The sequence below is a fragment of the Ylistrum balloti genome, unplaced genomic scaffold (genome assembly GCF_031769215.1).
Source record: "Ylistrum balloti isolate Yb309-2 unplaced genomic scaffold, AGI_CSIRO_Ybal_v1 Utg371316, whole genome shotgun sequence".
NCBI lineage: Eukaryota > Metazoa > Mollusca > Bivalvia > Pectinida > Pectinidae > Ylistrum > Ylistrum balloti.
In genome coordinates, this window is record NW_026782702.1 from 321,219 (window position 1) to 336,859 (window position 15,641).

General features: G+C 37.7%; 1 protein-coding gene across 1 annotated transcript; it reads left to right on the plus strand.

Moving 5' to 3' along the window:
* Positions 1 to 2,196: 2,196 nt before the first annotated feature.
* Positions 2,197 to 3,639, plus strand: LOC132561963 (uncharacterized). The gene has a single exon (XM_060226683.1). It carries the CDS (start codon positions 2,197 to 2,199, stop codon positions 3,637 to 3,639), a length of 1,443 nt encoding a protein of 480 aa, XP_060082666.1.
* The last annotated feature ends 12,002 nt before the right edge of the window (positions 3,640 to 15,641 follow it).

A 15,641-nucleotide genomic window follows, 5' to 3' on the forward strand; every position in this document is an offset into this window, starting at 1 on the left:
GAGTGTGAGTGTGTGAGTGTGTGAGTATGGATGATATATAATGGTGTGAGTGTGTGAGTGTGTGAGTGTGAGTATGGAGGATATATAATGGTGTAAGTGTGTGGGGGTGTGTGAGTGTGAGTATGGAGGATACATAATGGTGTGAGTGTGAGTATGAGTGTGTGAGTGTGTGAGTGTGTGAGTATGGATGATATATAATGGTGTGAGTGTGTGAGTGTGAGTGTGAGTATGGATGATATATAATGGTGTAAGTGTGTGGGGGTGTGTGTGAGTATGGAGGATATATAATGGTGTGAGTGTGAGTATGAGTGTGTGAGTATGGAGGATATATAATGGTGTAAGTGTGTGGGGGTGTGTGAGTATGAGTGTGTGAGTATGGAGGATATATAATGGTGTAAGTGTGTGGGGGTGTGTGAGTGTGAGTATGGAGGATATATAATGGTGTGAGTGTGTATATATGAATACTGTATATGTTTATATGTCCTAACATCTTGAAAATAAAACAGTTAAAAAATTTTTTTAGAAATATGAAATATACGGTCTCAACAATGTTTAAAAGGAGAAAAAGAGAGAAAAACTAAAGGCGTTTCCCTTCCTAAATATATATATTCATGTGTCTATCTCATACGTTACACATTCCTAATCAAAGGTAACAACACATGTATGTTAGCTATATTGTACACCAAACATGTACATATGAACATCGTGCTTTCGAATTTTAAATTTATATTAAACAAGTTACGACTTTTTATTTTTTCCCATTTGTTTGTATTTTCCATTTTTCTTGCTCTCAGCAACGATATTGACGATTTGGTATACTATGGCACAAACCTTTTCATTGGTCACTTTTTATGTTATCATCCCAGACTGACTAAAGCGATAAACGTAACTTTGTAACGGCACGTTTAATTGGACAATGAGACGATCTAAGAAATTTTCCAAGCAATGTCATGAATAGTTTATATGTTATAAATCCATAACACGAAACACAGGGTATACTCTATTATGTGTACACTCCATCGTTTCATGTTCTTGTTCAATAACAAAGACAAATGTTCAAATTAATTGTTAAATCACAGAGGTCTCCATACTACAGAAGCATTCATGGTTCATATTTAGTATAGATCTTTGTTGTAAAAATAGCAAATACGAAGTTGATTGGAAATGCAAATCTTACTTTGGTACGTAATTAGAAATCTTTTTAAATGACTTATTTCTCAAATTCGCTTCAACGTTATACTTCCCAGTCTGTGTTTGATCATAGCGAGCTCAGCGTGTCCTTAATGGTATTGTGTATGGAAACTGAAACGGTTAAAACCCCAACAAAACCAGCAAACCGCGTGATAATTATGTCTTGAAAGGATGTTTTGCTGGAACTGATCGCAGCATATCCAACAGTAACATGTAGTCGTGGTCATCATTGAGGCGATCGTTCATGCCAGCAAATTTCATAAAAATGGAAAAGAATGACACTTGGATAATAAGCATAAAAACGCATCACAAAATGCTCCTTTTCAATTTGAAAACCGCGAATCTCCATAGCAACCAAAAAATTTAAATATTGAAAAATTGCTTAGATCCTACATATGGCAATGTTCTGAAGCTTTGATAGAAAATGCTTATGTATATTCAAATAAAAGGGTCGCTATGCATATTACTTAGTAATACTTCCGAAAAGGGAAAAACAAAAACAAAAAAACTGAAATGTTCAGTTCTTGGGTCTCAAAATCAAAGAAAATGGATTCGCCGAGGTAGCAGTCACATATTTCAAATCTGTGATATCTTTGTTGATACAAAGAATATCATATAAATAAGCACAGTCTCCAGTACGCTGTATTTCTATAAACACATTTTCAAATGACCTGTCATTGGTTATCGATCTGTAGGGTATTTTAAAATAACTGAAATAAAAACAGAACCAGATTTAGAAGAGACGAAACCTATTCGTATAGAGGTGATCATACCATATCAATGTGGTTGTTTGATTAGAGCACGTCGTCATTTTTGTGTTTGATGTGTACTTTATACGTTATAGGTTTTCCAGCACTGAAGTCCGGACGTTCACTTTCAACGTCAATTGGAGGACATGATGAGGACCGAATGCTATCAACTGGTGGTGTTGATATACAAGTGAACATCAATCGACCGAAAAATTCCTATAAAAGGGCAAAATCAACAATGCTTGTTAATAAAAAAATGTTTCCGAGACAAATACCCGTTAGGCAATCAAACGACCAAGCGAGACTGACAGGCACAACAGCACATTACAATGGCGGAATCCATCCGAACAGTGAAAATACGGTAAATACCCATGTTACAACAACTTTAAAAAATGTGAATGTAGGTCACGTTTCTGAAAACTTCAATGTTGTGTATAATGTAGGCGAAAATGTGGAAATCTTTCCCGATCACGTGAGGACTAAGCGTTCGACAAACGACACGGCTGCTGGATCCACGGGTTTTCTTGATGATCCCAACAAAGTGGCCATGTTTATTGTTCTGCCACTTATTATCTTTGTTTATGGAGGATGTATATGTATTTACTGTGTACACAAATGTCAGGACTACGTTGAAAGAGTAGAGCCCCTTAAGGCCATCAAACAAAAGGTGTTCGGTTTACCTCCGGAAACACCCGTGCCCCAAAACAGAGAATGGCGGAAAGTTTTTGTTAGACGATCGCGTCCTACAAGCACTAGGAGTTTGCCTGACCCTAAGCGAACAAAACGGAAGGAGTTCGATACCAGGTCGACGTCATCAGACGCAGGCATTTCGTACTTCAGAGACGCTACAAAAGATAGTGCGTTCTCGGAATTAGACATGGATTCCGGGGTTATTTCACAAGGAGATCGTGAAGTCAACGACAAAGTGATTTACGTTAATGCAGATTCTAACGATATTCAAAGATTAAATGACATGACTGTGGAAGTTAAGCATGTACAGACCTCCGAAATTGCTGTTCAAACAGACGATATACATATCAGCACGGTTTCATCATCTGATATGGCGGTTACTACCTGTGATACTGGTACCTCAATGTGGGACAAACCCACCCAAAAGAAACCGAAGAAAAAACATCATAACGTAGGGTCGAGATATCTGAGTTGGTTAAAATCTGCACGCGACTTAAGAGAAGTCTTGAACAATAATACCGAACCACGAACTCTACATCAAATGCTTAAGATTGCGACAGAAGAACAGAGACGCGAAGATACCGCATCCGAACCGGAAGTGAGTCTTCAGAAAACCAAATCAGAGAGAAGCGTAGAAAAAAAGCCAGCACCGAAACGACAGAGCAGTTCCCCAGTTATTTCTGTAGTGCCGTATCAGACAGACTCCTCATATATATCTATTCACAAGAAGAAAACGAACTTACTCAAACAGCATGGAAGTTTTAAGGGATCAACCGTGACACCCTTAGAGTCCAGATATACGAGTGCCTCGACGTCATCCTCCCGGGGCACGGACTCACCCCCGGAGGATGCCCCGCCCCCTTATTACAGACTAGGAGATACTAAAGTAAATTCGTACATGTCTATGTATAGAAAGAAACCAGGTTTTTCAAAAGAAAGAGGGGGAGTTGGAGGCGATGCTACGAAATACGTAGGGATTAACAGTAGTGATACAGACTCGCTTGTGTAACGTTAATCAGATATTGTAGTTTGTGATATATAGCATGTATGCAATTCTATAATTATCTTTAATGTAAATGTCAGATATAAGATGTCTAGCACGAAGAACATGATCAGATGGACCGTAGTGAAGTCTCTGTACTACCATCTCAGTTATACGTAGTGATGGTCCATAGTGTCTCTCCTTAATACAAACAAAGTTTAATGGTACATAGTGTCTCTCCTTAATACAAACAAAGTTTAATGGTCCATAGTGTCTCTCCTTAATACAAACAAAGTTTAATGGTCCATAGTGTCTCTCCTTAATACAAAGTTTAATGGTCCATAGTGTCTCTCCTTAATACAAACAAAGTTTAATGGTCCATAGTGTCTCTCCTTAATACAAAGTTTAATGGTCCATAGTGTCTCTCCTTAATACAAAGTTTAATGGTCCATAGTGTCTCTCCTTAATACAAACAAAGTTTAATGGTCCATAGTGTCTCTCCTTAATACAAAGTTTAATGGTCCATAGTGTCTCTCCTTAATACAAACAAAGTTTAATGGTCCATAGTATCTCCTCCTTTATACAAAGTTTAATGGTCCATAGTGTCTTTCCTTAATACAATCAAAGTTTAATGGTCCATAGTGTCTCTCCTTAATACAAACAAAGTTTAATGGTCCATAGTGTCTCTCCTTAATACAAACAAAGTTTAATGGTCCATAGTGTCTCTCCTTAATACAAACAAAGTAATACAAACAAAGTTTAATGGTCCATAGTGTCTCTCCTTAATACAAACAAAGTTTAATGGTCCATAGTGTCTCTCCTTAATACAAACAAAGTTTAATGGTCCATAGTGTCTCTCCTTAATACAAACAAAGTTTAATGGTCCATAGTATCTCCTCCTTTATACAAAGTTTAATGGTCCATAGTGTCTTTCCTTAATACAAACAAAGTTTAATATCAATAGTGTTTAAATGTTTAATGGTCCATAGTGTCTCTCCTTAATACAAATAAAGTTTAATGGTCCATAGTGTCTCCTCCTTAATACAAATAAAGTTTAATGGTCCATAGTGTCTCTCCTTAATACAAACAAAGTTTAATGGTCCATAGTGTCTCTCCTTAATACAAACAAAGTTTAATGGTCCATAGTGTCTCTCCTTAATACAAACAAAGTTTAATGGTCCATAGTGTCTCTCCTTAATACAAAGTTTAATGGTACATAGTGTCTCTCCTTAATACAAACAAAGTTTAATGGTCCATAGTGTCTCTCCTTAATACAAACAAAGTTTAATGGTCCATAGTGTCTCTCCTTAATACAAACAAAGTTTAATGGTCCATAGTGTCTTTCCTTAATGGTCCATAGTGTCTTTCCTTAATACAAACAAAGTTTAATGGTCCATAGTGTCTCTCCTTAATACAAAGTTTAATGGTCAATAATGTCTCTCCTTAATACAAACAAAGTTTAATGGTCCACAGTATCTCCTCCTTTATACAAAGTTTAATGGTCCATAGTGTCTCTCCTTAATACAATCAAAGTTTAATAGTCCATAGTGTCTCTCCTTAATACAAAGTTTAATGGTCCATAGTGTCTCTCCTTAATACAAAGTTTAATGGTCCATATTGTCTCTCCTTAATACAAAGTTTAATGGTCCATAGTCTCTGTCTCTCCTCCTTAATACAAAGTTTACAAACAAAGTTTAATGGTCCATATTGTCTCTCCTTAATACAAAGTTTAATGGTCCCTAGTGTCTCTCCTTAATAAAAACAAAGGTTAATGGTCCATAGTGTCTCTCCTTAATACAAAGTTTAATGGTCCATAGTGTCTCTCCTTAATACAATCAAAGTTTAATGGTCCACAGTGAGTCCTGAATATTGTTTAATGGTCAAAAGTGAGTCCTGAATATTATTAAAGGTTAATGGTCCACATTGAGTCCTGGATATGGTTTAATGTTCCAAAGTGAGTCCTGAATATTGTTTAATGGTCCACAGTGAGTCCTGAATATTGTTTAATGGTCCACAGTGAGTTCTGAATATTATTTAAGTTTAATGGTCCACATTGAGTCCTGGATATGGTTTAATGTTCCAAAGTGAGTCCTGAATATTGTATAATGGTCCACAGTGAGTTCTGAATATTGTTAAATTGTTCAAAGTGAGTCCTGAATATTGTTAAAGTTTACTGTTCCACATTGAGTCCTGAATATTGTTTAATGGTCCAAAGTGAGTCCTGAATATTGTTTAATGGTCCACAGTGAGTCCTGAATATTATGAAAGTTAAATGGTCCACAGTGAGTCCTGAATATCATTAAAGGTAAATGGTCCACAGTGAGTCCTGAATATTATTTAAGTTTAATGGTCCACAGTGAGTCCTGAATATCATTTAAGTTTAATGGTCCACAGTGAGTCCTGAATATTATTTAAGTTTAATGGTCCACAGTGAGTCCTGAATATTATTAAAGTTTAATGGTCCACAGTGAGTCCTGAATATCATTAAAGTTTAATGGTCCACAGTGAGTGCTGAATATCATTAAAGTTTAATGGTCCACAGTGAGTCCTGAATATTATTAAAGTTTAATGGTCCACAGTGAGTCCTGAATATCATTAAAGTTTAATGGTCCACAGTGAGTGCTGAATATCATTAAAGTTTAATGGTCCACAGTGAGTCCTGAATATTATTAAAGTTTAATGGTCCACAGTGAGTCCTGAATATCATTAAAGTTTAATGGTCCACAGTGAGTCCTGAATATTATTAAAGATTTCCTTCGTGCAGGTTGCCATAACATTGAGATGAAACCGATTTAGAGACAAAAGTGAAAAAGCAGGATCTTTTAGGGCCTTAAACTGCTTTAGATCCATCTTAAAAGTTAGATGTTTTTACTTCAGTATGTAAAGAATGTTTGTATCTGCCTTCACAATGGAGCTGTTTCCGTAAGAAATGTTTCTATTGTTTCTTCAATTTAAGCAAATATCAGGAAGGCGACATGATTTCCGGCGTTCTTTATAATCAGATTTATCGAACTTGTCTCGTGGACGTAAAGAGCTCTATCAACATTTAAACAGTCTATTGGTTACTGACGATATCTATATTAATTTTTTTTTGTATTTATATATGATTATCAACTTAATCACGTGCAGTGGTATGTTTTTAATATGTCTCTGAAAATGTGCGTGTTTGTGGCGCCCTCCCTCAATTAGCTAAACAAATCATACAATACGTCCTAGGTTTTAATGCCTATTTTTTTTTCTGAGGTAAATAATAAAAAAAATCGAACATCGTTGTCATAACATCCTGCATTTTAGTTCGAAATTCGACAGCTGGCCACTTTGAAGATTCCATCAATAACACATAAGATTGCATGCGTTGATTGGTACTGCGTAGTATAGCGTGATGACAGCACAGATACATGAAAGCGTAATAGAGAGCACTGTCTGAAGTGCCGATATCATAAACGGTTCGACCGGGGTACCCTATATTTATATCGATTCTGGTTTAAAAACTGTAATCAATTTCTTTCACCGGAATTGGCACAGAGTCAAGTTAACATTTACCTGGACAAGTTACAACAATTTGGTATCAAAATTTACATAATGTTTAGCGATACATATTAGCGTCACAAACGGACCCAGTCACACTCAGCTGTTGTTGGTGCACTCTGATTTTGCGTTGTTCTGTGTCTGGTGACGGAGCAAGCTTCATAAGCAACGGAAGCAGGCACCATCTTGAATCATGCGTTGACATGAATAATGAATGAATTATGATAGATATGAATCAATATTTTACTTACAATGTCTACACTTAATGTGTATTGTGAATACGTAGGCAAGAGTTTGTCAACTGATGTGTTTGCGGGTCTTCATTGTTCTTTTCTTAGTGTATTGTCCTCATCCACGAGTGTTGAGTTGTTATATCAATAGAACTTTCAAAATGCATCCTGTTTAAACTCAAAGCGCCCTACTTGCGTGGTCCGTCGTCCTTCCGACAGGCGGCCATTTTGAATTTTGACTAGGAAAATTATCGCTATTTCATCAGAAGCATTGAAGGGATTTTTCTCAAAATTCCGATGTAGATTCCTCTTGGTCCCTAGTTGTGTCCCTTTAATTATGCGTCTGATTAGAAAAACGGAACTGGCTGACAAGAGACCATCTTAGACGTGTTAGACAAAGAAATGCATCGCTATTTTTTTTTTAGGAATTCTTAAATTTCATAAAATTCAAATAAAAAACAGATGAAGAAGAGAAACTTTTAAATATAAATAAAGATCAAACAATGACTGTTGTCAAGATCCCTCTGGGTTCTTTTGTGTTGGCCATTTGATGACCTTCTTTAAGCTGATGTAAGTATTTTGGTAACCATGACCTTGACCGGTCGTGACAATGTTTGCCCTGGTTGTATCCGATGCAAACATTTATGCGAGGTTCATCACGACCCCCCCCCCCCCCCCCCCCCCCCCACCTCCTTTTTTTTTTATCAAATTTGTCAAAAATGTTCGAACGCGATGTTTCTTTATTGATGTAGAATATCTGTGTTATATTACACATGGGACCTCAATAGCTCTGTCATATCCAGACTTATCCTGTTGATACATAAATATTTACGCGTACTTAAACTCAAAGCTCAAAATTAACTTGGATAAATTTTCGAACAAATGTAAATACCACTTTATCCATTAATCGTTTAATTCATCAAACAAATTGCTATCACATTTACCATAGCGATGCTCTCCATGACTGATTTACCATATAACAAAGCCCTTTATTAACCTTATTGTGTCAACACGTACTGCAGTATGCAGAAAGAAACTAAGTTTCCACATTTAAGTCCATTCTGCTGGTGATTACATGTCTTGTATGCTCTTGCGGTATGCCCTTCCGCTCAGAATTCCCAGCAGATTTTCTGAATGGGTTTCGCTACATGGTTCTGGATGTTTAGCCAAAGACATACTTTCTAGCCCAAATACAACATTACAGTACATGCTTGTCTTTAGAATGGTATGCCACACTCGTTTTTTTTTCTAGGATATACCGAACCAAGACTCTACTATTTGCAGGAAAATACGATAATATGAGTTCTTCAGCAGAATCTAGATATTGTGTATTGTCTCCAATACATCTGTACCACTAATTGTTTTCTCAGACCGTAGGACAATCACCCATTGTTGTATGTTAATTAAGATTATGAGGTACTCTAAGCTGGCTAGGTATATCTGCTTTATAAAGCAGTATGTAGCACACATATATTATTATAATAGACAGCATCAACAGTCTCGTGAGTTACTGGTCATAACCACTTATCATTTGTGTGCGACCTCAAGTGTGTTACAGGAATTTGTCGCAACGTTCACTAGGTGTTTCAACTCTTCTTGAACATCTGAAAAAAAATCTGTGGGTTTTAAGGTATACAGTTTCCATGCGTATATGTCTAGAGAAATGAAAATTGACGAAGTATGGAACAATTTAGGAAAAGCTTTCCTGCCATCTTTATTTTTTTTACATATTAAATTATCGTCAAAAGTTCATTAATTATGGATTGTTCTTGACACCGCCTACTTAAAGTATCGGGCTTTAAGCTTGTTGATTCTGTCCAGATATATTGTACATGTATATATGTGTCAGATTGTTGAATTGTTCAATAAATATTGTTTAACACACACGTGATGTCAAGTTTTGTTTGTTACTGTGCATGACTGTGCTAAAAGGTAAAAGTTAAATGACTTCAAATTGTACTCACGTGACACCAGACAATTGTTTTATTGTATACATGACTGTACTAAAAGGTAACGCTCACGTGACTCCAGGTTGTATTGTTTTATTGTATACATGACTGTACTAAAAGGTAACGCTCACGTGACTCCAGGTTGTATTGTTTTGTTGGTATACATGACTGTACTAAAAGGTAACGCTCACGTGACTCCAGGTTGTATTGTTTTGTTGGTATACATGACTGTACTAAAAGGTAACGCTCACGTGACTCCAGGTTGTATTGTTTTGTTGGTATACATGACTGTACTAAAAGGTAACGCTCACGTGACTCCAGGTTGTATTGTTTTGTTGGTATACATGACTGTACTAAAAGGTAACGCTCACGTGACTCCAGGTTGTATTGTTTTGTTGGTATACATGACTGTACTAAAAGGTAACGCTCACGTGACTCCAGGTTGTATTGTTTTGTTGTATACATGACTGTACTAAAAGGTAACGCTCACGTGACTCCAGGTTGTATTGTTTTGTTGGTATACATGACTGTACTAAAAGGTAACGCTCACGTGACTCCAGGTTGTATTGTTTGATATCGGCCAGTGTGGCCAATCTTTGTATTGAGACCATTTTAAGTGAATAAGCAAACAAACATATTTGCCTGATTTCTATTTTTGTCTTCAATAGAATTGTGAGCATATTTCTATCAAATAAATCACATATATCTACCTTCAAACTTCATTTTAACTAATCCTTCGCGATATATTGAATCCGTTCGTTAACGCTAACATCTTTATTACTGTTAGATATTAATGTTTTATAGATTTAAACGAATTTTAATTAAAATATCATTGTTTGTTTATAAATCATCGGGTAACAGAAAATCAATGATATTCATATATAGTATATCTTATTGACGAATATGGGAAAATGTGATATTGTAAGGTCAGATAGTTCGCTGTTGTATATTATACAGGTAATGAATTGACATGAAGAAGTAAATGATTTGTCCTATTTTACACACATCTATCTATTCTTTTCACTTTTTCTTGAACTTTGAAATAATCGCTATTATTAACACTAGAATTCTATGGACCTTTACCAGACCTAAGACAGCTACTCGGACAAGAATTTAACATTTAGAATACAAACTGATGTTCACGCTAATTACTTATACAAAACTCACACATTTGGTTCAGGACAAGCGAGGAGTTTTTCAGGAAGTATGGTGAAGTTGATATATGATTTCAAGGAAAACTATTTTGCTTCGCATTATACAAGACAATTTCTTACGATAATTCAATATTTCAATTAAAAGTATGTTGAAGGGGAGACGGATTACTTCAAAAGGTATTGATAGGCTATATAGGAAGTGCAGCATGATATGAATAAAACAATTAATATACCGGGATGGGCCTATCCTTACATAATATAGGTAAGGACAGATGGACGTTTACGTAAGCGGGAAACACGACTTGATGCGTGTTAGGATCAGTGTGTGGATATTTAGTAGTGTAAGGGAGACAACTCTGTATGGACAGGTACGACAGGCTAGCAATTTGCTGTTTGCACATTGTGTTTGGCTGACCATTCAAACACTACAATAGGATTCAGTTTGTAATTCACAAGAATAGCAGATCAGGTTTATATATATTACACATAACTACGGGAAGCGCGTGATATGTGACAGATCCAAGGTATAATGTTCATGTCCCTTAGAATAACACAAAAATAGTTTTCATGTATTATGTATTTGTCAATCTTCAGTAAATATTATCGTTGCCATGGTAACCTTTGATTAAAACCATAACGATGACTAAATTGATTAGAGTCTTTTCACGGATTAAATGTAGATTTAATGCATTCTTGACAATAGTTTTCTAATAATAGTTGTCAGATTAACGACCAACAGATCACAAATACCGCGATACGAGTTCGCCCTTCACTTCATCCACTCTGCTGTCGTTTTCTAGTATCATTTTAATGCGTCGATAAACTACAAATATACATATAAACTACAGCTGATTCGTCTGTGTGAATAAGAAGATACTCTAAGTTTAAATTACGTGTTCGTACATTGTCAGCATATATTCGTTAACACAACTTAAATCAACAAACCTACACATATTCCATTGAAAGGTCAACACGACCGGACCATGGTCATTCTGGTTAGACTAGCATACTGAGGCAGTGAGCGGTCATTAGTCTAGGAGTGAGGGTACAGAGGATGAAATCGTAACATCTTGAGATCAATACAAGACCGACTTAATTAAAGATTAGCAAATCACTCATAAGTGGCAAGTTTTAAGCTCAACCGGCTCACAGGTCTCGTGAGCATATGCTACGGCACGATGTCATTCGTCCGTGCGTCGTCCGCCAACTTTCTAAATATCAGTTATAGTCATGAACAAGTGATCTTCGTTCTGCCAAATTTGGTCAAAAACATACTTAGGAGTGGAGAATCAATCTTTTGTGTAAATGGTTGTATTGGATCAACTTTTAAGATCCTGTTTCTTCTGTAAGAAAGAGTGTTGTCCAAATAACGGCATTGATTCAAATCAGGATAAATCATTTAATATAAATAACTGGTGTGACCCACTCTCTACTTAAACCCCTCAAATTAGTGGCGAAGTGGCGGAGTCCAATGCAAAATCAAAGGAAAATCAATATTCCTTTTCTAATCATGCTATTTATTGAATTGTATCGGGAGTTTCAAGTGATTACACATTATTGTACTATAATAGAAAATACAGGTGACAAGGTACACTGTTGTATAGTACTAGGAGATGTAGGTGACAAGGTACAATGTTGTATTGTACCAGGAGATGTAGGTGATACAAGGTACAGTGTTGTATTGTATCAGGAGATGTAGGTGACAAGGTACACTGTTGTATTGTACCAGGAGATGTAGGTGACAAGGTACACTGTTGTATTGTACCAGGAGCTGTAGGTGACAGGGTAACTGTTGTATTGTACCAGGATATATAGGTGACAAGGTACACTGTTGTATTGTACCAGGAGATGTAGGTGACAAGGTACACTGTTGTATTGTACCAGGAGATGTAGGTGACAGGGTACACTGTTGTATTGTACCAGGAGATGTAGGTGACAAGGTACACTGTTGTATTGTACCAGGAGATGTAGGTGACAAGGTACACTGTTGTATTGTACCAGGAGATGTAGGTGACAAGGTACACTGTTGTATTGTACCAGGAGATGTAGGTGACAAGGTACACTGTTGTATTGTACCAGGAGATGTAGGTGACAAGGTACACTGTTGTATTGTACCAGGAGATGTAGGTGACAAGGTACACTGTTGCATTGTACCAGGAGATGTAGGTGACAAGGTACACTGTTGTATTGTACCAGGAGATGTAGGTGACAAGGTACACTGTTGTATTGTACCAGGAGATGTAGGTGACAAGGTACACTGTTGTATTGTACCAGGAGATGTAGGTGACAAGGTACACTGTTGTATTGTACCAGGAGATGTAGGTGACAAGGTACACTGTTGTATTGTACCAGGAGATGTAGGTGACAAGGTACACTGTTGTATTGTACCAGGAGATGTAGGTGACAAGGTACACTGTTGTATTGTACCAGGAGATGTAGGTGACAAGGTACACTGTTGTATTGTACCAGGAGATGTAGGTGACAAGGTACACTGTTGTATTGTACCAGGAGATGTAGGTGACAAGGTACACTGTTGTATTGTACCAGGAGATGTAGGTGACAAGGTACACTGTTGTATTGTACCAGGAGATGTAGGTGACAAGGTACACTGTTGTATTGTACCAGGAGATGTAGGTGACAAGGTACACTGTCATATTGTACTAGGAGATGTAGGTGACAAGATACACTGTTGTATTGTAACAGGACATTTGGGTGACAAGGTACACCGTTGTATTGTACCAGGAGATGTAGGTGACAAGGTACACTGTTGTATTGTACCAGGAGATGTAGGTGACAAGGTACACTGTTGTATTGTACCAGGAGATGTAGGTGACAAGGTACACTGTTGGAGATGTAGGTGACAAGGTACACTGTTGTATTGTACCAGGAGATGTAGGTGACAAGGTACACTGTTGTATTGTACCAGGAGATGTAGGTGACAAGGTACACTGTTGTATTGTACCAGGAGATGTAGGTGACAAGGTACACTGTTGTATTGTACCAGGAGATGTAGGTGACTAGGTACACTGTTGCATTGTACCAGGAGATGTAGGTGACCAGGCACACTGTTGTCTTGTACCAGGAGATGTAGGTGACACTGCTGTATTGTACCAGGAGATGTAGGTGACAAGGTACACTGTTGTATTGTACCAGGAGATGTAGGTGACAAGGTACACTGTTGTATTGTACCAGGAGATGTAGGTGACAAGGTACACTGTTGTATTGTACCAGGAGATGTAGGTGACAAGGTACACTGTTGTATTGTACCAGGAGATGTAGGTGACAAGGTACACTGTTGTATTGTACCAGGAGATGTAGGTGACAAGGACAGGAGATGTAGGTAAACTGTTGTATTGTACCAGGAGATGTAGGTGACAAGGTACACTGTTGTATTGTACCAGGAGATGTAGGTGACAAGGTACACTGTTGTATTGTACTAGGAGATGTAGGTGACAAGGTACACTGTTGTATTGTAACAGGACTGTTGTATTGTACCAGGAGATGTAGGTGACAAGGTAAACTGTTGTATTGTACTAGGAGATGTAGGTGACAAGGTACACTGTTGTATTGTACCAGGAGATGTAGGTGACAAGGTACACTGTTGTATTGTACCAGGAGATGTAGGTGACAAGGTACACTGTTGTATTGTACCAGGAGATGTAGGTGACAAGGTACACTGTTGTATTGTACCAGGAGATGTAGGTGACAAGGTACACTGTTGTATTGTACCAGGAGATGTAGGTGACAAGGTACACTGTTGTATTGTACCAGGAGATGTAGGTGACAAGGTACACTGTTGTATTGTACCAGGAGATGTAGGTGACAAGGTACACTGTTGTATTGTACCAGGAGATGTAGGTGACAAGGTACACTGTTGTATTGTACCAGGAGATGTAGGTGACAAGGTACACTGTTGTATTGTACCAGGAGATGTAGGTGACAAGGTACACTGTTGTATTGTACCAGGAGATGTAGGTGACAAGGTACACTGTTGTATTGTACCAGGAGATGTAGGTGACAAGGTACACTGTTGTATTGTACCAGGAGATGTAGGTGACAAGGTACACTGTTGTATTGTACCAGGAGATGTAGGTGACACTGTTGTATTGTACCAGGAGATGTAGGTGACAAGGTACACTGTTGTATTGTACCAGGAGATGTAGGTGACAAGGTACACTGTTGTATTGTACCAGGAGATGTAGGTGACAAGGTACACTGTTGTATTGTACCAGGAGATGTAGGTGACAAGGTACACTGTTGTATTGTACCAGGAGATATAGGTGACAAGGTACACTGTTATATTGTACCAGGAGATGTAGGTGACAAGGTACACTGTTGTATTGTACCAGGAGATGTAGGTGACAAGGTACAATGTTGTTTTGTACCAGGAATTATATGTGACAAGGTACACTGTTGTATTGTACCAGGAGATGTAGATGACACAAGGTACACTGTTGTATTGTACCAGGAGATGTAGGTGACAAGGTACACTGTTGTATTGTACCAGGAGATGTAGGTGACAAGGTACACTGTTGTATTGTACCAGGAGATGTAGGTGACAAGGTACACTGTTGTATTGTACCAGGAGATGTAGGTGTAGGTACACTGTTGTATTGTACCAGGAGATGTAGGTGACAAGGTACACTGTTGTATTGTACCAGGAGATGTAGGTGACAAGGTACACTGTTGTATTGTACCAGGAGATGTAGGTGACAAGGTACACTGTTGTATTGTACCAGGAGATGTAGGTGACAAGGTACACTGTTGTATTGTACCAGGAGATGTAGGTGACAAGGTACACTGTTGTATTGTACCAGGAGATGTAGGTGACAAGGTACACTGTTGTATTGTACCAGGAGATGTAGGTGACAAGGTACACTGTTGTATTGTACCAGGAGATGTAGGTGACAAGGTACACTGTTGTATTGTACCAGGAGCTGTAGGTGACAAGGTACACTGTTGTATTGTATTGTACCAGGACATGTAGGTGACAAGGTACACAGTTGTATTGTACAAGGAGATGTAGGTGACAGGGTACACTGTTGTATTGTACACAGTTGTATTGTACCAGGATAACTATGTGACAATGTACACTGTTGTATTGTACCAGGAGATGTAGGTGACAAGGTACACTGTTGTATTGTACCAGGAGATGTAGGTGACAAGGT

Excerpts from the sequence above, each read along its gene's own strand:
- LOC132561963 (XM_060226683.1), top strand. The coding sequence starts at position 2,197 with ATGTTTCCGAGACAAATACCCGTTAGGCAATCAAACGACCAAGCGAGA.